General features: G+C 41.6%; 1 protein-coding gene across 5 annotated transcripts in view; it reads left to right on the top strand.

The window, feature by feature from the left end:
* The window catches only part of cib2 (calcium and integrin binding family member 2), a 114178-nt gene that overhangs the window by 56173 nt on the left and 33764 nt on the right, over window positions 1–24241 (top strand). For 4 of the 5 annotated variants that reach the window (XM_059946023.1, XM_059946022.1, XM_059946020.1 and 1 more), the window contains exon 3: window positions 15399–15510. In XM_059946023.1, the coding sequence (XP_059802006.1) occupies window positions 15421–15510 (90 nt within the window). In that variant the 5' untranslated portion in view covers window positions 15399–15420. Of the gene's footprint in view, window positions 1–3203; window positions 3296–15398; window positions 15511–24241 lie in introns of those variants that run through there. The other variant, XM_059946024.1, reaches the window with a different exon arrangement.

Raw genomic sequence — 24241 nt, 5'->3', positions numbered from 1 at the left:
GTAAGGAAACACACAGCTGAAACTAAACATTTCTTCTCTTCACCACTGCCAAACAGTGGCTGCAGTGTGCCCTGAAGTTGTTCAACTCAGACTACTCCAACAGCACCTTCCACAGCTATGATCATTTCCAGTGTACCAGTAGAACACCACTGATATATTATCCTCTAAGTCACATACCATCCTGCCTTTGTTTTATAGTCTCTGTAATTCAGCTAAAAGGAGCTGTAGGACCACATTCTCCTGAAGAAGTACAGCAGTTGTAGAATATTAACAGTAAATTCTGGTTTTGGAACTGATTCTGTGGGAGATTTTGGTTCAGACCTCCAAATGTCCAGTGGAGATATAGTCCTGTGTCTCTGACTGTCTGATTTCATCCAGGTTGACCTGTCTAGTGGAAGACAGAGGTCCAAATCAGTGATATAAAGTAACTTGTAATTACAGTGATATAAAGTAGTTTTTAGTTTTTTAGGTTAGCTAGAACTGGTTATTTGATGTTACCTTGGAAAGTAAATACAGCCAAAAGCACTGTGAGATTTTAGCACAAAAGGTCTGTCTGTTGTGGACTTTTACCACTAAAGGTCTTGGGTGACAGTGACTGATTTGAATGCTCGTAATTTGATTTAGTTTATTATTGTTGGCACACATACCGAGATACAGTGAAAAACTTTTTGTATGCAGGCAGATCACATCATACATCAGTACATCAAAGTAGAAAAATCACAATACAGAGTATTGTGTAGCAGCTACAGAAAGAGTGTAGTGCATGTAATAATGATTACATTACATAGATATTTTAAGACCTGTGTTGCAGGGTGATTGATATGTTGCCGTTTTAATGTATGGGAGTTGATGGTAACTATTGGAATCCATCGGGAGAAGGTGTCTGCAGTTGGTGGAATCTAGTACAGCAATAATGATCTAGTCAGAGTTTCACACACTGCAATGAATCAGAGGAGCAGAGACTTTGTTGACGAGGCAGTCACACTCCTTAGGCTATGTTCTAAAGAACTCATCAGTCAACTAGCACTTGGTGGGACAGGTATGGGAATCCACAGATATCATTGCAGAGGCCTCAGGTATTTTATATGTCCATCAGATGTGAAGATCTTGTACCTTGTATGGATTAAAACAGTGTCTGCGAATAGATGAACAAACTGACCACAGTACTATGATATAGAGGACCATTCATACTGTTCATAACCTATCCCCTAATACTGCTACATTCACTTTCACAGTGTCAAGTCAAGTCAAGTCACTTTTTATTGTCATTTCGACCATAACTGCTGATATAGTACGCGGTAAAAACGAGGCAACGTTTTTCCATACCATGGTGTTACAAGAAACATTGCAAAAACTAGACTGAACTATGTAAAAAAACAACACAGAAAAAAAAAAACACTAGACTACAGACTGCATAAAGTGCACAAAACAGTGCAGGCATTACAATAAATAATAAACAGGACAATAGCGCAGCAAGTTGGTGTCAGTCCAGGCTCTGGGTATTGAGGAGTCTGATATCTTGGGGGAAAAAACTGTTACTTAGTCTGGTTGTGAGAGTCTGAATGCTTTGGTGCCTTTTCCCAGATGGCAGGAGGGAGAAAAGTTTGTATGAGGGGTGCGTGGGGTCCTTCATAATGCCGTTGCTTTGCAGATGCAGTGTGTAGTATAAATTTCCATATTGGCGGGAAGAGGGACCCCGATGATCTTCTCAGCTGACCGCACTATACGCTGCAGGGTCTTGCGATCCAGGATGGTGCAATTTCTGAAACAGGCAGTGATGCAGCTGCTCAGGATGCTCTCAATACAACCCCTGTAGAAAGTGATGAGGATGGGGGTTGGGAGATGGACTTTCCTCAGACTTCACAGAAAGTAGAGACGCTGCTGGGCTTCTTTTGCTATGCAGCTGATGTTGAGGGACCAGGTGAGACTCTCCACCAGGTGAACACCAAGAAATTTGGTGCTCTTAATGATCTCTACCGAGGAGCCGTTGATGTTCAGCGGGGAGTGGTCGCTCCATGCCCTCCTGAAGTCAATAACCATCTCTTTTGTTTTGTTCAGTTTAGAGACAGGTTGTTGGCTCTGCACCAGTTCGTTAGCCGCTGCACGTCCTCTCTGTAAGCTGGCTCATCATTCTTGCTGATGAGACCCACCACGGTAGAGTCATTGACAAACTTGATGATGTGGTTTAAGCTGTGTGTTGCAGCACAGTTGTGGGTCAGCAGAGTGAACAGCAGTGGAGTGAGCACACAGCCCTGGGGGGCCCCCATGGTCAGTGTGATGGTGTTGGAGATGCTGCCTCCGATCCAGACTGACTGAGGTCTCCCAGTCAGGAAGTCTAGAATCCAGTTGCAGAGGGAGGAGTTCAGGCCCAGTAGGCTCAGCTTTCCAATCAGTTTCTGAGGGATGATTGTGTTGAATGTTGAACTGAAGTCTATGAACAGCATTTGAACGTAAATAAAAACACAAAATGCTGGCAGAACTCGGCAGGCCAGACAGCATCTATGGGAGGAGGTAGTGACGACGTTTCGGGCTGAAACCCTTCATCAGGAGTACATGTCTTTTTTGTCCAGGTGGGTTAGGGCCAGGTGGAGGGTGGTGGCAATGGTGTCGCCTGTTGAGCTGTTGGGTCGGTACGCAAACTGCAGGGGGTCCAGTGAGGGGGGCAGCAGGGTCTTGATGTACCTCATGACGAGCCTCTCAAAACACTTCATGATGATGGATGTGAGTGCAAGGGGATGGTAGTCATTTAGGCAGGACACTGAAGACTTCTTCAGCACAGGGATGATGGTGGTGGCCTTGAAGCACGATAGAACGGTAGCGCTGCTCAGGGAGGTGTTGAAGATGTCAGTGAGAACATCTGGTAGCTGGTCTGCACATCCTCTAAGTACTCTACCAGGAATGTTGTCTGGTCCACCAGCCTTCCGTGGGTTGACCCTGCACAGGGTTCTTCTCACATTGGCCACAGTGAGACACAGCACCTGGTCATTTGTAGGTGGGATGGGCTTCCTCGCTGCCACATCATTTTCTCCCTCAAAACGAGCGTAGGTAAGGAAAGTCATGGTAATAGAGGATAGTTTATGAGTGAGTAATATTGTTCTCTGTGGGTGAAACCATGAATCCCAATTTTGTATTATCTCTTTGGTTTTAGGCATAAACACAACTAAGGGCAGAAAAGAAATTTGGAGTGAGAGGAGAAATTCCCAATGTGATCTTTGTCAGAACAAGACAAGGAAAAGTTCTACTGAAAAAAAAATACTAACAAAAAGAATTCAAATAAAAAATCAGAGCTACAAAGGTAATAATCTATGGACTACTTCAAGAGCACTTGCAAATTGAGAAAGTGTTGAATTAATGGCTCAAAGATCTGAGTGGGAGAAATGTATTTTTGATTTATTAGTTAATGGCACCAGCACTGGGGAAAGATGAAGCTATCCTGTTGAGACAAGCTTCACATACCTGATCAGGACTAATATCTAACTAAGACTATAGATAAAACTTCGTAGCTTGTTGAGAGAGGTACAAGAGACTGTAGGTGCTGGAATCTAGGGCAACACATCATCTGCTGGAAGAACTCAAATAGCCAAACAGGATTAATGGAGGGAAATAGATAGTTAGTGTTTTGAGTCAAGACCCTTCACCTTGACTGAAAGATAGAGAGAACAAAGCCAGTATAAAAAGCTGGAGGGGAGGGGTTGAGAATGAGGAAGAAGGAGTGTTTGGGTTCTGGTCTGGGGAAACTTAAAGAGCTTAAGAAAAAAATCAAAGCAATAAAGGGAAGTACAGCCAAAGTTTGACATGAAGGGAGAAAGAATACAGCATACAGTAAATGTAAAAATATTACTGGAATTGGGAACATTGAAAGATCTTTAATTGCACGCAGGCAAAATTTGTAACAAGATAGGTGAATTAATGGCACCAATAGAAACACATGAGTGCCATCAAAAAACCTTTTAAGTGACTCCAAAATGACACAGGGTAGGCTAAATATTATCATATACATAACTTCCAGAAGAGTAATGCAAAGTGGAAAAGGGGTTGGATATTCTCAATAGTAAAGAATGTGTTTAAGATAGCAGAGAGAGGAAGGTGCTCAGAATATCAAGAAGAATCAGGTTAGTGTAGCTAAGAAACAACAAGGGACAAAATGTTACTGATGGGAGTTATCTGTAAATCCCAAATGGCAGGTTTCAGATACAACATTGTGCACAACAGGAAATTGACAGTGTATGTAACAAGGGTAATAAAATAATCATTAGGGACTTTAATGTAAATACATACTAGATAAAACAAATGATCTATAACTATGTGGTATAACTTCATTGAGTACTTAAGAAAACTTTTCTGAAATGCTGTATTGCGGAGATAAGGAACCAAGCTATCCCAGATCAAATTAATAATATCGTTCCCAGAAAGGCAGTAAGCTTGAGGATTGGAAACATTTCACCAGAGGAGGGCACAACATTGAAAGGGAAAGCAAATGTAGAATATAATACTTATCAACCAATAAACAAATAGACAAGCTATAAAAGTTTCTGTGGATATGTTAAATGGAAAAGATGAGTTACAGTTCATGTGGGTTCCCTACAGAATGGGAGAGAAAAAATAATAATGAGCATGACTGCATGCCTCTAACTGATGACTGATGCAGAGGATATAAGTCCAAGTCTACATCTAGTCAATGTACATATGTATGTACATAGGTCTTCAAAATTCGAGTGTTGTATATGGCAACAAGACTGACTGTCCAGTATACCATGGCACATAACAATTCAGGTCTCTGAATGCCTGGAGGTGAATGTGGCTCTGCAGTATGTCACTGACATCCCACGGAGTAAACGGTTCAGTGCCTCTGACCATCTAGCTTTAGATATGTGTCTGGTTCCGCATCTCTCAATTAGTGGACGTAGCCAGGTCTGCAGCTGTTTGTGGAAAATTTGAGTCCAAGTCTATGAGTGCCCAGTGTTGGATTTGTGTCTAGCTCTCTGATTATCCAGTAGGGAATTTTGGTCCAGGTTCACACTTGTCCAGTGATGGACAGACAGCCCAATCTCCAAGAGTTCAAGTCCAAGTCCAAAACTGTCCAGTTGTGGATACAGGTCCATGTGTGTGATTGTCTAGTGTAAGATATATGCCTGAATCACTAACTCCAAGATGGCATTAGTAAACCATGATGATACATTGCAGGCTGCTTACAAATCTTCTAAATATACTTCTGAATTACTCTCACTACAATTTGCAATCTGTAATTTCCCCTTATGCAATATAATTTTGAACTGTCTTAATGAATTAGTGATGTTCTGAAGAACTCGACTGATTCAACTCTCAAGCATGCAGCTATGGTACCTTTAAGCGGATGAAGATACATTGCCTTGGCCAGAAGAGAGGGAGGAGGAGGGTGAATTGTTGAGGAATGAAACACCCTCTAACTAGCATCTTGTTAGTAAATGTAGCTAGTAAATGCTAGAAAACAAGATTGAGGACCTAAGGGCTCAATACATCGGAAGGACCAGGCTGCTGATTCAGAGAAGGCAAATAGTTGGGGTCTGTCTTTTGTGATAAACTCTTTGTGGTGCTTGGATGCAATGGTCTTGTTGCACTCTTGTTCCCCCAACTTGGAATATCTGATGATTAAGTGCCAACTGGTCTACTTACCAAGAGAGTTCTCCACTATGATCCTGATCTCAGTTTATCTATCTCCAAAGGCAAATGATAAAAGCACTTGATGTATTGAATGCTGTGATTAGCAAACAAGAAACAGCCTAGCCCGACTCCTTTAAAATTATAGTTTGGATTCAATCAGGCTTGTTTGAAGAAAACTCTGTACAATTATCATCAACATAAGACCTGTAGCACGAGGGGTCCCAACAAACTCAACCACTGTTACACTATGATTAGAAATGCTTATTGTTCCATGCCTAGACTACATTCTGGGAAATCTGATCACTTAGCTGTCCTCCTCCTACCTGCTTACAGCCAGAGGCTAAAGAGAAAGGTTCCAGAGATAAGGACAACAAAGAGGTGGCTTTTGGAGATTGAGGACTGGCTACGGGATTGCTATGGGTTGGTAGACTGGGCTGTTCAAAAACTCATCGCAGAATCTGAATGAATACACCACCATTGTCATGGACCTTAGAAAAACTGTTATGGACAAGTGTGTCCCCACAAAATCATTCAAAGTCTTCCCAAACCAGAAGCCCCGGATGAATCATGAGATCTGCAACTTGCTAAGGCCCAAATTAGTGACATTCAGCTCTGGCGACCATGTTACATACAAGAAAATCAAGTACAATTTCCAAAAAGCCATCTCACGTGTCAAGTAGCAATCCGGACCAAACTTGAATCACTGTCTCATGTTTACTATGCACTGTACCAGCAGTTATGGTTATTACGAATGCGCAACAACTCTGAGGGGCCGAAGGGTACAAAGTCGCCCCCTCCTTTTTGAGAATCACAAGATCGCTATTAATTCGGGTCTGGGACCCAGGAAATGAGAGAGAGACACACAGAATCCTCAAGGTTTGGAATGTGTCCTGGCCTCAGCGAAACAAAAAACCCCTGATAATGGCTATTGTCTCTTGGAGACGGAATTGTGTATTGAGTACTGTACTATTCATTGAAGCCCTCAGGGGACGACCAGAGTGGGCTGGTTGAGGGATTTCATCATCCCAACCTGATTGACATCTGAGACCTCGTGAGTAAGGATAAAAGAGGGTCAGGGGAACAACCCCTTTAGACGCACCAGGAGAAATGCTAGAGATCCCGTGACAGCGTTTAATAGTGACAGCCGGTGGGGGGCTCGTGTGCGTCCTCCCTTGCCAGGGTGGTAGGCTCAATTAAGTTAAAGCAGCTGGAAGCAGCTGAAAAGGAAAAAGCCAAGAAAGAGAAAGAAAGAGCCGTAAAGGAAAAAGAGCAGGAAAGAGCTGAGAAACAAAGAGAGCATGAAATTCAGTTAAAACAGCTGGAAGCAGCTGAAAAATAGAAACAGAGGCAACATGACTTTGATATGGAGAAGTTAAGGCAAGAGTGAAGAGCTCAAGGGTCAGACCGAGAGGAGCGGTTTAATGTTAGTCGGGAGTTTAGGTTAGTACCTCCGTTTGAGGAGACGGATGTTGATAGTTATTTCTTGCATTTTGAAAAGGTGGCAGTGAGTCAGAAGTGGCCCAAAGAGCAGTGGGTGGCGTTGTTACAAAGTGTGTTAAAAGGGAAGGCACAACGGGCATATGCGGCGTTGTCCATGGAGGAGGAGTCTGAGAATTAAGAGAAAGTAAAGGAGGCCATTCTTCGGACCTACGAATTGGTACCGGAGGCCTATAGACAAAAGTTCAGAAATTTAAAGAAAGGGTGGAATCAGACATATGCAGAGTTTGCCTATGAAAAGGGTGTGCTCTTGGATCGTTGGTGTGCAGCAGAAAATGGTGGAAGAAGATTTTTGGCATCTCAGGGAGTTAATTCTGATTGAGGAATTTAAAGGTTGTGTTTTGGATGATGTCCGGATGTATTTGAATGAGAAGTGGAATAAGTCCATCTCCGAATTTGCTAGGTTCGCAGATGAATATGCCCTAACCACAAGACAAAGTTTTCCTCAAATAAAAGTTACCAGAGAGACTGTGGGAAGGGTAGAGAAAGCCCGCCAGCTGAGGCAGAGATCCCGCCAGGAGCTAGTGGTAAAATTAAGGAGGAGGAAAGGCAAGATGGCAGGAGAGGTCCTGGCTTGACCGGTTTTAATTGTGGAAAGGTGGGTCATATTGCATCTAAGTGCCTTGCTCCGAGGAAGGAGACAGGAAAATGGAAAGCAGCAGTCCCTACAGGGTGTGCTGTGGTGATCAGTAAATCGACGAGAGAGCCCCAGGTAGACAGAGTATGAGAAGGGTCTGTGAAATGTATTTCAGAAGGAACCGTGTCTATGAGAGAGGGAGAAATACCAGTTCCAGTGTGGATCTGGAGAGACACGGGAGCTGAGCTGTCATTGATTAGCAGAACGGTACTAGGTTTTGGTCGCAAGACTGGAGAGGTAGCTTTGAGGGGCATAGGAAAAGGGACTGAAGTGGTGCCCTTGCACAGGATCATTATAAATTGTGAGCTGGTATCTGGACCAGTTGAAATAGGGGTGCGATCAGAATTCCCGAGAACTGATGTAGACATCCTTCTGGGTAACGATTTAGCTGGTGGTGACGTTTGGTCGGCCATGGAGCTGCCGAGCCAGCCTGTAAGTGTTGAGGTCCCGCCCCTAGATTCCAAGATCTATCCCACATGTGCGACCACTTGCAGCATGTTGAGAAAGGCAGCTGAGGATGAGACCAGTTTAAATCAGGCCAGTATCGATTTGGCTGAGATGTTTTTACCGACGCTGTACCAAGAGGGTTTAGAGGGTGGTAAAATGGAGAATAGGAAAGTGAAAGAGAGTAAGGGAGAGGAGGTAGACCTGCCCTTAGCCAGGAGGAAATTTATAGAGGCACGAAGTAAAGATGAAAAACAGATAAGGCTGTTAAAAGGTCCAGGGTTGGACATGGATGATCTGTCTGGTTTGGCAGAACTGTTTGAAGAAGTTGAAAATTCTAAAGGTGTTCCTGACACTGAAATGAGGGCAGTCCTAGATGAAAAGGATGCCATTACCTTGAAGAAGTCTGCTGGTTTGGCAGATGAGGTTGTTTCAGCCCGCAGGGTTGAGTTTACTCCGGAAGGGAGTTGCCCAGAGAGTAGCTGGGAGGATCAGGGGAATTTAGAATTTGAAAAAGGTACGGGTATTGAAAGCCTGGAAGAGGCAGATGTCCCGTTTGAGTGTGTTCAAGATGTGGATGCACGTGGTACTGAACCTAGTAATGGAGCTCAGAAAAAGTCTGAGGTATTTGATTCATTTGAAAAGGAATGCAGTCCTTGTTGGTCAGATGGACTTGGTTCAGTGAAGAAAGGGTTAACCTTGGTAATAGTGGGAAGTGAGAATTCCCAGTTGTTTGTGCTCGAAGGTGTGTTAAAAGTTAGTGAGGAGATAAAAGGTGGTGAGGTGAATATTATTATTGAAGGAAAAGGGAAAAGTGTAGCTCCTAAATTGAATGAAGAAAATTTAAAGTCTGGATTGATGTCAGAAGCAGCCACCAGGCTACAGAGACAATGGCTTGGTAACACGGTGCCTGCGAATCAATTACAGGTTGATTTGGAATGTAAAGGTGCCCCACACGCTATTGTTATTCAAGAGAGTGCTGTGAAAAGGCAGAATTTGAAATGATGTTTGGACCAAGAGTTTAAACTGAAAACTAATAGCATGAAGGGTCCTGAAAATAAAACCAATAACTTGCTTAAAATTAAAGAATTGTGTGGAAATTTGGAAAATGGTCTAAGTTTGGAACACATTGTTGATAAAATAACTCCTATGAAAGGAGCATGCAAAAGCCTATTCCACACTAGTATACGTTAACCACGTGGGAGTTAACTGGAAAAGGGGCGAGGGTTGACGGGATGCCATTTTAAATAACAGGATCCAGTTTTAAGGAATTTTGACAAAGCATGTGAATAATAAAGACAACCCCCATGGAAGATTGACTGTTAAGTTTGAAAGTAAAATAAAGATTAGTATTTGCATGAACTTTTGTAATATACACGTAAGCTAAGATCACAACTCTTTAGTTTTTGTCTGCTGAAGGAAAGGAATAAAAATAGGTGGTTATTAAATTGGAGTCTGATGCCACAAGAATTTATTAAGGTACAAGATGTTAAGATATTAAAGGAAGTGACAATGTAATCGCTAACTGTTTAGATGCTGAATTGAATGTATAACGGTATTACTCTGTAGTGGAAAAAAATCTCTTTTGTACTGTGTTAGATTCTAAAATCCTGTAAGACTCTGTATTAATTCATTTTTACCAATGGTAAAAATCTTTGAAGGAAGGGGGTGTTATGAATGTGCCACAACTCTGAGGGGCCGAAGGGTACAAAGTCGCCCCCTCCTTTTTGAGAATCACGAGATCGCTATTAATTCAGATCTGGGACCCAGGAAATGAGAGAGAGACACGCAGAATCCTCAAGGTTTGGAATGTGTCCTGGCCTCAGCGAAACAAAAAATCCCTGATAACGGCTATTGTCTCTTGGAGACGGAATTGTGTATTGAGTACTGTACTATTCATTGAAGCCCTCAGGGGATGACCAGAGTGGGCTGGTTGAGGGATTGCATCATCCCAACCTGATTGACATCTGAGACCCTGTGAGTAAGGATAAAAGAGGGTCTGGGGAACAACCAGACCCTCCAGGAGACGCACCAGGAGAAATGCTAGAAATCCCGTGACAGCGTTTAATAGCGACAGCCGGTGGGGGGCTAGTGTGCGTCCTTCCCTTGCCTGAGATTGGTGGCCTCACCACGGAAGAACAGCTTTAGCTAAAGGAGAGGCCACAAGTGAACGGCCACACCAACGAGACTCTGACGGATCGAAATCATAAAAGGAAAGCTGGCAAGTTTCTAAAAATCTCTCTCCCTCTCCAACCAAAGGCTGCAGCCTGCATGAACTGAGTGACTTTTACATTTCCATCGGACAATACATTTATCCCCTAGACAACGATAGAGCTATTCCTTATTGATTATTATTATACCTGCACTTTTAGATTTAGTATTGACGACCTATATTATCTGTATGTTTGCATTGATATTATTTTTGTGTATTTTACTAATAAATACTGTTAAAAATAGTACCATCGGTCTTCAAAAGACCTTTCTATCTTTGCTGGTAAGTGACCCAGTTACGGGGTTCGTAACATGGTCAAAATGACAATAAAAGTGACTTGACTTGACTTGAAGGATGCTCGACAGCTGAGGAAGGGCTTGAATACTATCACTGCTTACAAAGTGAAACCAAGCAACATAGGTGACAGCAAAGCTTTGCTCCCAGACCAGCTCAATGTCCTGATGAAAGGTCTTGGGCCGGAACGTCAACTGTTAACTCTTTTCCATAGATGCTGCCTGGTCTGCTGAGTTCCTCCAGCATTTTGTGTGTATTACTTTGATTTCTGACATCTGCAGATTTCCTCTTGTCAATGCCTTTTATGCTCACTTTGACCATCAAAACACGGTGGCACCTTCATGAATTCCCACAGCCCCTGATGACTTGGTGATTTCAGTTTCCTAGGTTGACGTGAGAGCATCCTTTGGGAGGGTGAACCGATGGAAAGCATTGCCAGGTGTGTACCTGGCAGAATACTAAAGACCTGTGCTGATCAACTGGCTGGAGTGTTCACTGACATCTTTAACCTCTCATTTCAGCAGTCGGAGATACCCACTTGCTTCAAACAGGTTTCAATTATACCAGTGCCTAAGAAGAATGTAGTGACCTGCCTCAATGATCATCATCTAGTAGCACTTACATCGATTGTGATGAAGTACTTTGAGAGGTTAGTGATGAAACATATCAATTCTTACCCGAGAAGTGACTTGGATCCACTCAAGTTTGCCTACCATCACAACAGGTCAACCAGTGGATGTTCACTCAATCCTGGAACATCTGGACAACAAAGAGGTATACTTCAGGATTTTCTTTGTTGACTGCAGCTTGGCATTCAATACTAACATCCCTTCAAAACTAATCAATAAGTTCTCGTCTTTAATACCTCCTTGTGCAATTGGATCCTTGATTTCCTCACTTGCAGACCTCAGTCAGTACAGACTGGTAACAACATCTCCTCTACGATCTCCATCAGCACAGGTGCACCACAAGGCTGTGTGCTTAGCCTCCTGCTTTACTCATTTTATCCTTATGACTGTGAGAACAGATCCAACACCGTATTTACATTTGCTGACAACACCACAGTCACTGGCCGAATGAAAGGTGCTGATGAATGAGCATATAGGAGGGAGATTGAAAATCTCTCTGAGTGGTGCCACAACAACAACCTTTCTCTCAATGTCACAAGATCAAGGAGATGATGATCGATTTCAGCAGGAGGAGAGAGGTCCATGAGCCAGTCCCCATCAGGGTATTCAGAAGTGGAGCGGGTCAGCAATTTTAAATTCTGAATTGTTATCGTTTCAGAGGATCTGTTCTGGCTCTAGCACATAAGTGCCATTATGAAGAAAGTATGGCAGTGCCTCTACTTTCTTAGAAATTTGTGAAAAGTCAGCATGTCACCTACAACTTTGACGAAGTTCTATAGATGTCTAGTGGAGAGTATAATGACTGGTTGCATCATGGCCTGGTTTGGAAACACCAATGCCCTTGAACAAAAGAGCCTACAAACAATAGTGCATACAGCCCAGTCCATCATGGTAAAGCCCTCCCCACCATTAAGCCTATCTACACAGAGTGCAGTCACAGGAAAGCAGCATCCATTAACAAGGACACCCACCATCCAGGCCATGTTCTCTTTTCAGGAAGCAGGTACAAAGGCCTCAGGAATCACAGCAGCAGTTCAGGAATAGTTATTACCCCTCAGTCATCAGGCTCTTGAACCAGAGGGGATAACTTCACTCGTCCCATCACTGAACTATTCCCACAACCTATGGACTCATTTTCAGGAACTCGTTCATCTCATTAGCTTTATATTTATTTATTTGTTTATTTATGATTTCTTTTTATCTTTTTGTATTTGTATAATTTGTTGCCTTTTGTTAGGGTGGTCTTTCATTGATTCTATTGTGTGTCTTGTATTTATTGGGAACGCCCACAAGTAAAGTTCATGTTCAAAGTCCAAAGTCAATTTATTATCAAAGTACATATATGTCAGCCATCAAGCTCTTCAACAAAAGGCGGTAACTACATCCATCTATTGAGATGTTCTCTCAACCAATGATCTTACTTTAAGGACTTTTTATCTGTTATTTCATGCTCTTGTTACTTATTACTATTTATTTGGATTTGCATTTTTACAGTTTGTTGCCTTCTGTGCTCTACTTGATCTTTCACTGATCCCGTTATAGTATTGTAATACCCTGGGTTAAGATTTCTACTACTAATCTGTGAGGTATTTTTATTTCAGCAGTTTTCTCAAAAGCAGTGTGTTCTGCTGGTAAGAGTGTTTTGGCTTTGGCTAAAGGTGAGGAGCCACATTGTCTGACTCAGGATTGTGTAACTTTCTGCCTATTGGAAGATTTGGTAGAGCTGGGTGGGATCAGATTTCTGAAGGACAGGAGGACATACCAATATTCTTGAGAGAGCCAGTTTGTTCAAGATGCTCTTCAAGGGAAGTTTGGAATATGATGGGTGCCTTCACACAGAATGTGGGTTCAGCACGTGGGTAACGAGATACTCCCAACTATGCCAGAAATGAGCCAAGGTTTATGTACACATTGGACTGGTTTAACTGTAATGGGCCCTTTAATTTTTCCTTTCTTTTACTGTAACTATTTGTTAAAGTCGAAAATATGGTAAATACACTTACTTTGCAATTTTATGCCAGTGTGTGATCTGTCATTTCATGGCGACCGATAATTGTGCATGGGGCAGTATTTACACAACATTCACTACAATTAATGTTCCTTAACCAGAACATCCCAACTTCCCTGTTTGATGGAACCCCAAATAATACCGACCATAGACTTATATCACGAACGAAAGGTGGCCTCACCGTTGAGTCATTGGCTGTTAGCAGAGTTAGCTAACAACCCAAGTTTGTATATGAGCCCCATGAGAGAGTTACAAGTACTATTCTATAGATTTGCTGAGTATGACCGCAGGAATAAAGAATCTCAGAGTTGTATGCAGTGACTTATATGTCCTCTAATAATAAATCTTGCAGTACGTTAAACTTTGAACCATATACAACTCTGAGATTTGTTTTCTTGCGGGCATACCTAGTAAATCCAAGAACCATAATGAAAATGGCACCCAACAGGGCAGACAAAAAACCAATGTGCAAACAACAACTAACTCTGCAAATACAAAAGAAAAAATGAAATAACAACAAATACTGTAAATAAGCAATAAATATCAAGATCAGGTGATGAGGAGTCCTTGAAAGTGAGTCCATTGTAGAGGCTGTGAGATTATTTATGATCATTCTTATTTGTTTTTTGTCTGCTCTTTTTTTGTATTTGCAGAGCTTTTTTTCACATTGGTTGTCCGTCCTGTTAGGTGCGGTCTTTCATTGTTTCTATTGTGTATCTTGTATTTACTGTGATTGCCACAAGTAAATGAATTTCATGGTTGCATATGGTGACATATATGTACTTTGATAATAAATTTACTTTGAACTTTGAACTACCTTATAGACGATATGGGCCTAGTTCTTTATCCCTCCAAGGATGGGCTTTAGTCTAGATGCAAACCATTCAGTGATACGTGAGTCTTGAACCTAGACTCTTCAATGGAAAGTCTGGGTTCAGGTCTAACAGTGTCTTTTGGTTTATATAGGTCCAGGTCTCCATCTGGCTAGTGATGGCCTGCATTCAGATCTAGGTTTGTTCAGTGCAGCGTTGTGATCCGACGACCAAATCTCCAGCCATTTCAGCTTCTTTATTGCCTTTATTCTCTTAATGTGAGGACCAGAACAGTGCTTAGTTCTTTAGGTCTGAGCTAACCACATCTATAGCTTGATATTATATTTCAATATGTCTGAAGGAGTAAGAAGAGCAGGGCAGTTGATGAGAAAATGTATCGTCACTGTCATCCTGGTGTGACCTTAGGGCAGAGCCCAGATGATGAGATGCACCTCTAAAACTATGCTTCCAGTATTTAGCCTTGTATAAAGAACGAAAGATTAGCTTTATTTGTCGCACATACATCAAAGCATATAGTGAAATCTCTCATTTGTGTTCAATCAGTGAAAGTTGTGCTGGGTATCCTGCAAGTGTAGCCTTGCTTCCAGCACCATCATAGCATGCTCGCAACTCACCAACCCTAAAAGTATGTGGAAGGAAACCAGAGAAGCCAGAGGAAACCCACACGGTCATGGGAAAAACAGACAGCAGTGGGATTGAACCCCAATCTTACTGCGGGTGCCATAAATCATTGTATTCATAGCTATGCTACTGTGCTGTCCTTATCTCTTAAATATCTTAATTAATTAATATGTTAGCATGCCAATTATTTAATATTCTCTCAAATCTAATGGAAAAAATGTGAGTCGATTGAAAATGGGTCAAACTGCTTTGCACCAGACAGTTAAATCATACTGACAAGCAAACAAGAAAAGGATGTTTAATTTTTGACACTTGGACCTGAGTAAAACTGTAGTGAAAGTTATTAAGACACTCTTGAAAACCCAATGATTTACTTTTTTTCCTTGCTTGTAGCATTTCTCAGACTGAGTCATATGAGAAAGAAAACATTGATGTAGTTGCCAAATGTCCCAACATCAATGATCAGTGACTTAATTATTAATCAAGCAACAGATGGACTGGCTAATGCTTAAAGACACACCAAGTTGCAAATGAATGCATATGTTATCAAGGTGCTCAGAGATTGTCTTTCATTTCTCTGCAGGTTGCATGGCAGATACCATGAGATGGCTCCTCACATAGTGCCAATGGATTACACCAAGGAGCCAGATGTCACACTTCCAATTCAACTCATAGTAAATATGCCGGAGCTAAAGGTACAAGGATAGACTCCATTCACTGTCAAATGCAGGACATCCTTCACGTGTATGCACGGTTTGTATGATTGAGGAGGATTTAGTCATGCAGCTAACAGCAGTATGATTCTTTGCTTTTTTTCACAAGGTACAAATCACAGGAAGAATTGTTGTACTTAATAGAGGGTAGCAGGAACTTCCACAAGACAATAGAGAAGAACATCTATTAAGCATTAAGCAGGGCAGCCAATAACCTGCTCCCTGTTCAATGGGTGGGTGGCAAACACAGAGATAAGTTTTGTCTGCACTGGCAAGAGCAAAGATATGTGAGCTTTAAGTTCTTTATAATGGGGAATGACAGATAATGCCCTGAGGAATAGAGGAATGCCATAGAGATAGAGATCAAGACTCCAGGACTATCTATCTTGATGCATATGCGGCAGATACTATATGAGATGGCGATTTTTTGAATGAGTCTTGCTACCAGAGGTTGTCAATCACTGAATTTCCATGCACCTAGTGTTGTGTCAAAGAATCAGACTGCAGTGGGATTTGGATTCTGTACTCCATGCGAGAACCAGTAGATATACAGGGACATCTGTATAATACCTGTGTTACAGTGGTATTACCAATCATCCAAAGACCAGTCCCAGACCCAGTGCAGTGAACAGCCAAGGAGAGAGAAGAAAAATAAACAGTAAGTTTCCAGAGCCTATTAAATCCCTGGCGATTCCATGTTAATCCCGGCAATTTACTGCTGTGACTGCCTTTTGAATAGAGATGTCGGATATACAGGCAGATGATCTAGAGCTGCAGTTTTCAAAAGTGATCCTTTTTAGACAGCTCTTTAAAGGTTACAAAGAAGGTGTAGAGTGAGCAGTAGTGAAGGAATAGAGCACCAGCATGACCTCACTGACCCTTCCTGGTGCTCTCTGCCTCTTTTGTGGACCTGTGGCAGAGGAGGGTTACCCTTACTGGCATTATTAGACAAGGCCAAAGGTAAAAGGCAAGGTGTCAAATGTTCAGAGCACCTGGAACACATAAAGAAATGAAAGATCTATTGAAGATCTGAGCCTTCTTGAGTAGTTGGACTGTGTATTACTGTACCATCTGAGACTTGGTCAAGTATCCTGCTAAAATCCCAATAGACCACATCAATGGTTCTACCCTCATCAGCCTCCTTGTTAACACCTCAAAAAATTAAAGCTCATTAATCACAGACTTTCCTTAAGAAATCAGTGTTGAATATTCTTGATTAGCTGTACCGCTCTGCTAATTAATGTAGTCTTTCAGCCTTTTACCTAACAATTATCAAGTCCCATAGATGGAAAGGAGGAAGAAGTCTTGGAGGTCTTGCACATTGAATATAGTAAGTTAGGAAAGAACTGAAAAGCAAGATCTCAGAAGTAGTAATCTGTGGATTGCTCCTGGTGCCACGTGATAGGCCAGGAATAGAAAGTCAGATAGGGGCAGTGTTTCAGATTTCTGGATCACTGGAACCCCTTTTGGGCCTGGGGTGACCTATACAAGAGGGACAGGTTGTACCTTAACCATGTGACCGTAAAACATAGGAGAATTAGGCCATTGAGCCTGCTCAGCCATTTGTTCATGGCTGATACGTGCCCCTCTCTGCCTTCTCCTCTTAACCTTTCACACCCTGATTGATCAAGAACCTGTCAGTCTCCACCTTAAATACTCCCAATGACTTGGCCTCCACAGCCGCCTATGGCAATGAATTCCACAGATTCACCCCCCTCTGATTAAAGAAATTCTTCCTCATATCTGTTCCAAATGCACGTCCCTCTATTCTGAGGTTGTGCCCTCTGCTCCTCAAAAATCCACCACAATCCACTGTATCTAGGCCTTTCAACATTTGATAGGTTTCAGTGAGATCCTCCCTCCCCCCATTCTTCTAAATTCCAGCAAGTGCAGGCTTGGAGCCAACAAACCCTTTCAATCACTGAATCATTTGCATGAACCCGCTTTGAACCCTCTCCAATGTCAACATACCTATTTTTAGATAAGGTGCCCAAAACTGCTCACAGTACTCACCAGTGCGCTATAAAGACCAAACATTGCACCCTTGCTTTCATATTCTAGTCCTTCTGAAATGAATGCTAAAATTGCGTTTTTCTTCCTCTCCATTGTCTCAACCTGCAAGTTAACCTTTAGGGAATCCTGTACAAGGAATCCCAAGACCCTTTGCACTTCAGATTTTAGAAATTTCTGCCCATTTAGAAAATAGTCTACACTTTTGTGCCTTTTACCAAAGTGCATGACTATGGAATTGCCAACACTGTATTTCATTTTCCACTTCTTTGCTCATTCTCCTAACTTGTTTACTTCTTACTATAGCCTCCCTACTTCCTCAATGCTACCTGCCCCTCCACCTATCTTCATGTCATCTTCAAACTTGGCCATAGGGCCATCAACTTCATCATCCAAATCATTGGCATATAAAATAAAAAGAAGTGGGCCCAACACTAACCCCTGCAGAACACCATTGGTCATCAGTAGCTAATCAGAAAAGGCTCTTTTCATTCCCACTCTTTGCCTCCCTCCAATCAGCCAATGCTCTTTGCATGTTAGTATCTTTCCTGTAATACCATGAACTCCTATTTTGCTAAGCAACCTCACGTGCAACACCTTGTCAAAGGCCTTCTGAAAATCCAAGTCCATAGGGTCCACCAATACCTCTTCGTTAATCCTGCTTGTTATTTCAAAAAATTCCAACAAGTTTGTCAGGCAAGATTTTCCTTTAAGGAAACCTTGTTGACTTGGCCTATTTTACCATGTGCCTCCAAGTACCTTGAGACCTCATCCTTAACAATTGACTCCAATGTCTTCCCAACCACTGAGGTCAGGCTAACTGGCCAATAATTTCCATTCTCCTTCCTTCCTCCCTTCTTGAAAGATGGAGTGACATTTGCAATTTTCCAGTCCTCCAACACCATGCCAGAATCTATCGATTCTTGAAAGGTCATTACTAATGTCTCCACAATCTCTTCAGCCACCACTTTCAGAACCCTGGGGTGTAGACCATCTAGTCCAGGTGATTTATTTACCTTCAGACCTTTCAGCTTCCCAATCACCTTCTCCCTAGTAATAGCAATTGAAATCACTTGTGTCCCCAACGCTCTGAAACCTCCAGCATACTGCTAGGGTCTTTTCACACTGAAGATGGATACAAATGCTTATTTAGTTCATCTGCCATTTCCTTGTTCCCCACTACTACCTCTCCATTGTCATTTTCCAGCCGTATGATACCTGATCTTGCCTCTCTTTTACTTTTAATATATCTGAAAATCTTTATATATTTTGGTATCCTCTTTGATATTCTCATCTAGCTTACCTTTATATTTCATCCTTTCCCTCCTTATGGCTTTTTTAGATATCTTTTGTTGATTTTAAAGTCTTTCCAATCCTCTAAGTTCCCACTATTTTTGCTGTATTAAATGCTCACTCTTTGGCTTTTACATTGGCTTTGACTTCTCTTGTCAGCCATGGTTGTGTCATCCAAATTGCTCTGAGAAGCTCCAGCCATTGCTGCATTGCCATCATCACTGCTAGTGTTCCCTTCCAATCGACTTTGGCCAGCTTACCTCTCATGCCTCTATAATTCCCTTTACTCCACTGTAATACTGATACATCAGAATCAGATTTAATATCACCGGCATATGTCATGAAATTTGTTAACTTTACAGTGGCACTACAAAGAAATACATGATAAATAAATATAGATAAAAAAGACTGAATTACATTATATATATGTCTATTAATAGATTAAGTTAAAATAAGTAGTGCTAAAATAAAACAAAAAGAAAATGTAATGAGGTAGTGTTCATGGGTTCAATTTCCATTTAGGAATCTGATAGCAGAGGGAAAGAAGCTGTTCCTGAATCATTGAGCGTGTACCTTCAGGCTTCTGTATCTCTTTCCTGATGATAGCAATGAAATGAGGGCGTGTCCTGTGTGGTGGGGATATTTCATGATGGGCAAGACCTTCCTAAGCTCCTTGAAAATATTTTGGATACTATGAGAACTAGTACCCATGGTGGAACTGACTAATCTTACAAGTTTCTTCAAATTACTTTGGTAGTGGTCAATGGGACTTATGAGTGGAAGTCTGTAACTAATGGTGTTCTACAGGGATCTGTACTGGAACATCTGCTGCTTGTGTGTCAGTACCTCCAGTTGAACTCTGTCTTTTTGTGTGTTTCCCCCTTGCTGTCAGTCTGTGGTTTGTATTGCCATGTGCTCCTGTTCTACTCCAGTCCCAGTATTACTGAGTCCTCTGTCTCTTATCTGTTTCTCATTATTACTTGTATTGCTGCCTCCTGTGTCTCATTGTGCTCCACCTATCATCTGCCTCTCTGTTTATTGCTCAGTCCTGTGTTTTCACCTGTATGTGGCCAGATCGGGCCAGTGAATTTTCCTGAGCCTTGCCAGCATTTGTATTTGTATTCTGTCTGTCTGAATATTGACTCTGCCTGTTTCCCAATTCTGGTTTTTGGTATATGAAGTTGTAGATTGGTGGATTAATAATTTTGCAGACAATATGAAAAGTGATGATATTATGGATAGAATAGGAATCTGGCAAACAATAGAGTAAGGTGTAGATATGAGCAAAGAGATGGAAAGTGGAGTTTAACCCTGCCAAATGTGAAGTGTTGCATTTTGGTAGATCAAATGTAAATAGACAGTACCCTACTAATAGCAAGACCCTTAATGTTTTTGTGTAGAGACGTCTTGGAGTCCAAGTCCACAACTCCCTGAAAATGGCTACCCTGGATGACAGGGTGGTAAAGAGGGAGTATGGCGTACTTTATTATTTGAGCAAATAAGTTCAAGAGTTGGGAAGTCATGTTTTTGCTATATAAAACTCTCATGGCAGAAGCTGAGGGCAGATATGAAAGAGGTTTTTAAGAAGCATACATACAGTAAATAGTAACTTTTTCTGATTTGAAATATCTAATGCCAGAGGGCATACACTTAAGGTAAATTCCAAGAAGATGTGCAAGGCAAGTTTTTTTACACAGAGTGGTGAATGCTTGAAATGCACAGCCAGGGGTGCTGGTGGAAGCAGATATGATAGGGGCATTCAGAAGGCTCTTAGACAGGCACTTGAATGTATAGGAAATAGAGATTGTATGGGCAGGAGGATGGTTTAGTTGAGCATTTGGTTACTAATTTAATTAGTTTATACAGTGTGGTAGGCCATGGGGCCTGTATTGTGCTGTTAAGTTTTATGTGTTAGTCTCAGCCAGACTGGTTGGTAGATATTCCAAATATCACTTTTTGCTTTTTAAAGCATGGAACTACCCCTGTATCTGGAAAAAGAGTGTCAGAACCTGTACTAATTCCTCATTGCTTCCAAGAAGAGCCTTCTTATCCAGGTCTGGTAACTTTTTTCATTTTTGAAGATATTAGGAGGTAATGCTACAGGTGGTGCCTCATGTACATGTAATTGCACAGCAGTCTGTAACAGAATAACAGAGCAAGACATCTCCTGGCTGCAGAACTGGCTATTGCATCAGCATTGCTCAAGTATTCTCCTCCTGGCTACAATTGAACCTGTTCCTCCACTTCTCAATGGATGGAAAAATACTCCAACTTGCCTGTAATGGCGATTCTGCTTAAATTATGACTCTTTGAATCCATCTTCAGAATCTGATCCAACCAGGGCCAACTCACATGCAACCTCAGCCTGATGCATAAGTATTTTAATACTGAAACCTGACCTCCTCCTTACTAACTTGGTTGGATTCTACAAGGATCAGGTCATGTTGCCAGATTTCTATAACATAGGCTTTATACTAAATGTTCAGAAGATACCTATCTTTATTTATCTCTCCTGGAATACCACCACCCCTTTGATAATCAAGGTCTACAATGAGACCATGGAAAATGTGGATCACTTTCCCATACCTCATGAGCCAAAGGCAGTCATTGAAGATTGCATTACTATAGCCTTTGGCCATCTGAGGAAAAGAGCATCCAAAGACCAAGAGGCAAAAAACTCATCTTTTTTGGCATCTGGTGTTTTTTCCCAGTTTAGGAGGATCTGTAACTAGAGGATACAGGTGTAAAGTGAGAGGAGAAGATTTAAAGCAGACATAAGGGCAAGTTTTTCACATAGATGCTGGTGGGAATGTTGAGTAAGTTGCAAGAGGAAGTTTTAAAAGTGGATTCAATTACAGTGTTTAACAGGATAGGAAAGCTTTAGTGGGATGCAGGCCAAATGTGGACTAATGGAACTTGCTCAAGAAGAAACTTGATGGTCATGGGGAAAGGGCCTGTTTCTGTGTTCTGTCACTCTGATTCTATGTGTTGATTTAATAAAACAACCACAACATTCAGCTGATTTGCCAGTTGATGCAATAAGCTGATTCATCGACAGTCAACATGCCATGAACAAGTTATTTTCAAGGACTGTAAAATAAACATTGAGTATGAGCCAAGACTACCCTGTCAAGCAGTTACAGGCCTCGGAGGGCAATCATGCATCTTTTTAGAGTCATGGGATATGCACATTGTTGGCATGGATGACATTTATTTCTCATCAACTGGTTCCCCCACATACACTTGAGTGGCTCTCTAGAGAAAGGTATACTGGAGTCACTTATGAGTTAACCTGGGTAAGACTTCCTTTCTAGATGGAGATTTGTTAAACCACTTGGGTTTTCATGATAATCACTCAGCATCACAAACTCATGACTTTAATGATGTTGCATATTGTTTAATGCAGCACTGTTGTTAAGCTGCAGCCTCCCTCAAGTGCTTAGTCTTCCATGAAGCTCTCTAGAGCTTCCTGTGGCTCAGAGTCAAAACACAGATGGTGTGCATTAGGTTATTTCTTCATATAATAAAGCTTCTTATACATTCATGAGATGGGCTTTTCTAGGAAGGTTGTTATCTATTGGCCACCATAGCTGACTTTGATTAGGTGGTGGAGGATTTCTTCATGAACCATTGAAGAACATACAAGAGTATAGAGGTGGTGCTCACTGTGCTGTTGGGCAGAGTTCCTGCATTTTGGTCCATTGATGATGAAGGAATACAAATAAACTGACGTCAAGTGATGACAAATATTGAAATTTAAATGTTCATGCCACCTTCATAAGGTCTTCCCAGAGGTCTGTTACCTTTATCCTTGAGCTGGTACAGGTGGCAGGTGCTGGGAGAATGGCCTGGGTGCATTTTGTAACTGCACTCACACTGCTGAAGCAGGTGGTAATGTTTGAGGTGGCAGATGGAGTATGAATCGAGTAAGCTGCTAGGTCCTGAATAATGTTGAGTTTCTGTGTTGTTGGACTGCAATCAAGCAGACTGAAAGAAAGCATTGCACCACGTTTCTGACCTGGAAGGATGTCAAGAGATGAGGTGGATGCTACAGGACATCCACGCCTTTGTAGCCACAGTATTTAGTAGCTTTTCCTAAAAGAAAGTTCTCATTGCTGACTTCCAGCAGTCAAAAGTTGACTTAGACATGGTGACATTGCCATTGGAGGTGGTCATCTTGATGGAGATGGTCAAATGAATAGAGTAATCCTGTGAGGTATAGAAAACAATGAATGGACAACATTCTACAACACATTTCATTATTTCTTGCCACAACACTGTATCTAATAAAATTATTTTACACGCTCAATGTGCCCAGCTGACAGATAGTGAAGTGTATCTTGAAGTTGTAGAAAATATAGCAACCAAATTGTGCACACTAAGATCATACTGCAATGCGAAGCTGACTTTTTTATTCAAAGGGTTAAGTGTTGCCCTGAGCCTCTGTAGAAACACCCCTGTACTCCTTCAAAATGATGCTGTGGGATAGTACACATCTTTAACCCCTGAATTGAAAGAAGGCAGCACGTACTCAGTACAATGTGGGGAATGTCAACCTGGATGGTGTGCTCAGATCTCTTAAGGACAACTAAACCAACAGCTGTCTGATGCAAAGGTGACATTCCTACTCACTGAATCAAAGCTGGAACACTAGGGAACACTTGTTCCCAGATGTACTAGCAGGAAGATATTTCAAATTTAGTGGCTTCTGCAGGACTCCTTTCAAATATAGAATGATTGATTACACTCTGAAACCCTGACAGGATTGAATTATTTTTATAAATTCTCACCAACTTTTATGATTGCAGACAATTCCTCCTCATCCTATTAAGAGTTCCGTCTCATCAGGACCATGCCAAGAAAGTTTAAAGTTTCCTAATTACATATAATTCACCAAAATGAACAGTGGCCAAATGATGCAGATGTACTGTGTAACCATTGTGGTCACTTGCAATCATTCCTCGCTTCCCACACTCTCCCCTACGTGCTGCATTACTTTCAATTTTGGATCATGATTACAATGCTGATGCAAGAAGAGGGCTGCAATAGCAGACAAAACTGTACTAACCTCACAGAATTCAATCAGACACATTTCCCAGTCCAGGCGAAGGTTGTGCCTTCATTTTCAAGTGTAATTGGGAAGGGTCTAGAACTTGACCCAAGTCCTTTAATATTTTAGCCACTCCTGAGTTTGAAGACAACATTAGTTTTTTTTTATTAAAGGTGGTTCTATACAATAGAATTGTGCAAAAAGTCAAGTAGCTTCTCATCTCTGAAGCCAGAGAGACTAGAGTTTCATCTCTTAGAGACCTCCAGTTTGGTTCTTGTTTGTGGTTTCCTGGGCTGCATTACCTGGACAAGGAATGCCGTAATCCCAATGGAGTGAAGACTAATGCCGGAAATGGCAGTA

The sequence above is a fragment of the Hypanus sabinus genome, chromosome 21, assembly GCF_030144855.1.
Source record: "Hypanus sabinus isolate sHypSab1 chromosome 21, sHypSab1.hap1, whole genome shotgun sequence".
Classification (NCBI taxonomy): Eukaryota; Metazoa; Chordata; class Chondrichthyes; order Myliobatiformes; family Dasyatidae; genus Hypanus; species Hypanus sabinus.
Note: the sequence above shows the minus strand (reverse complement) of the source record. Positions and strands in the feature narration are given on the sequence as shown.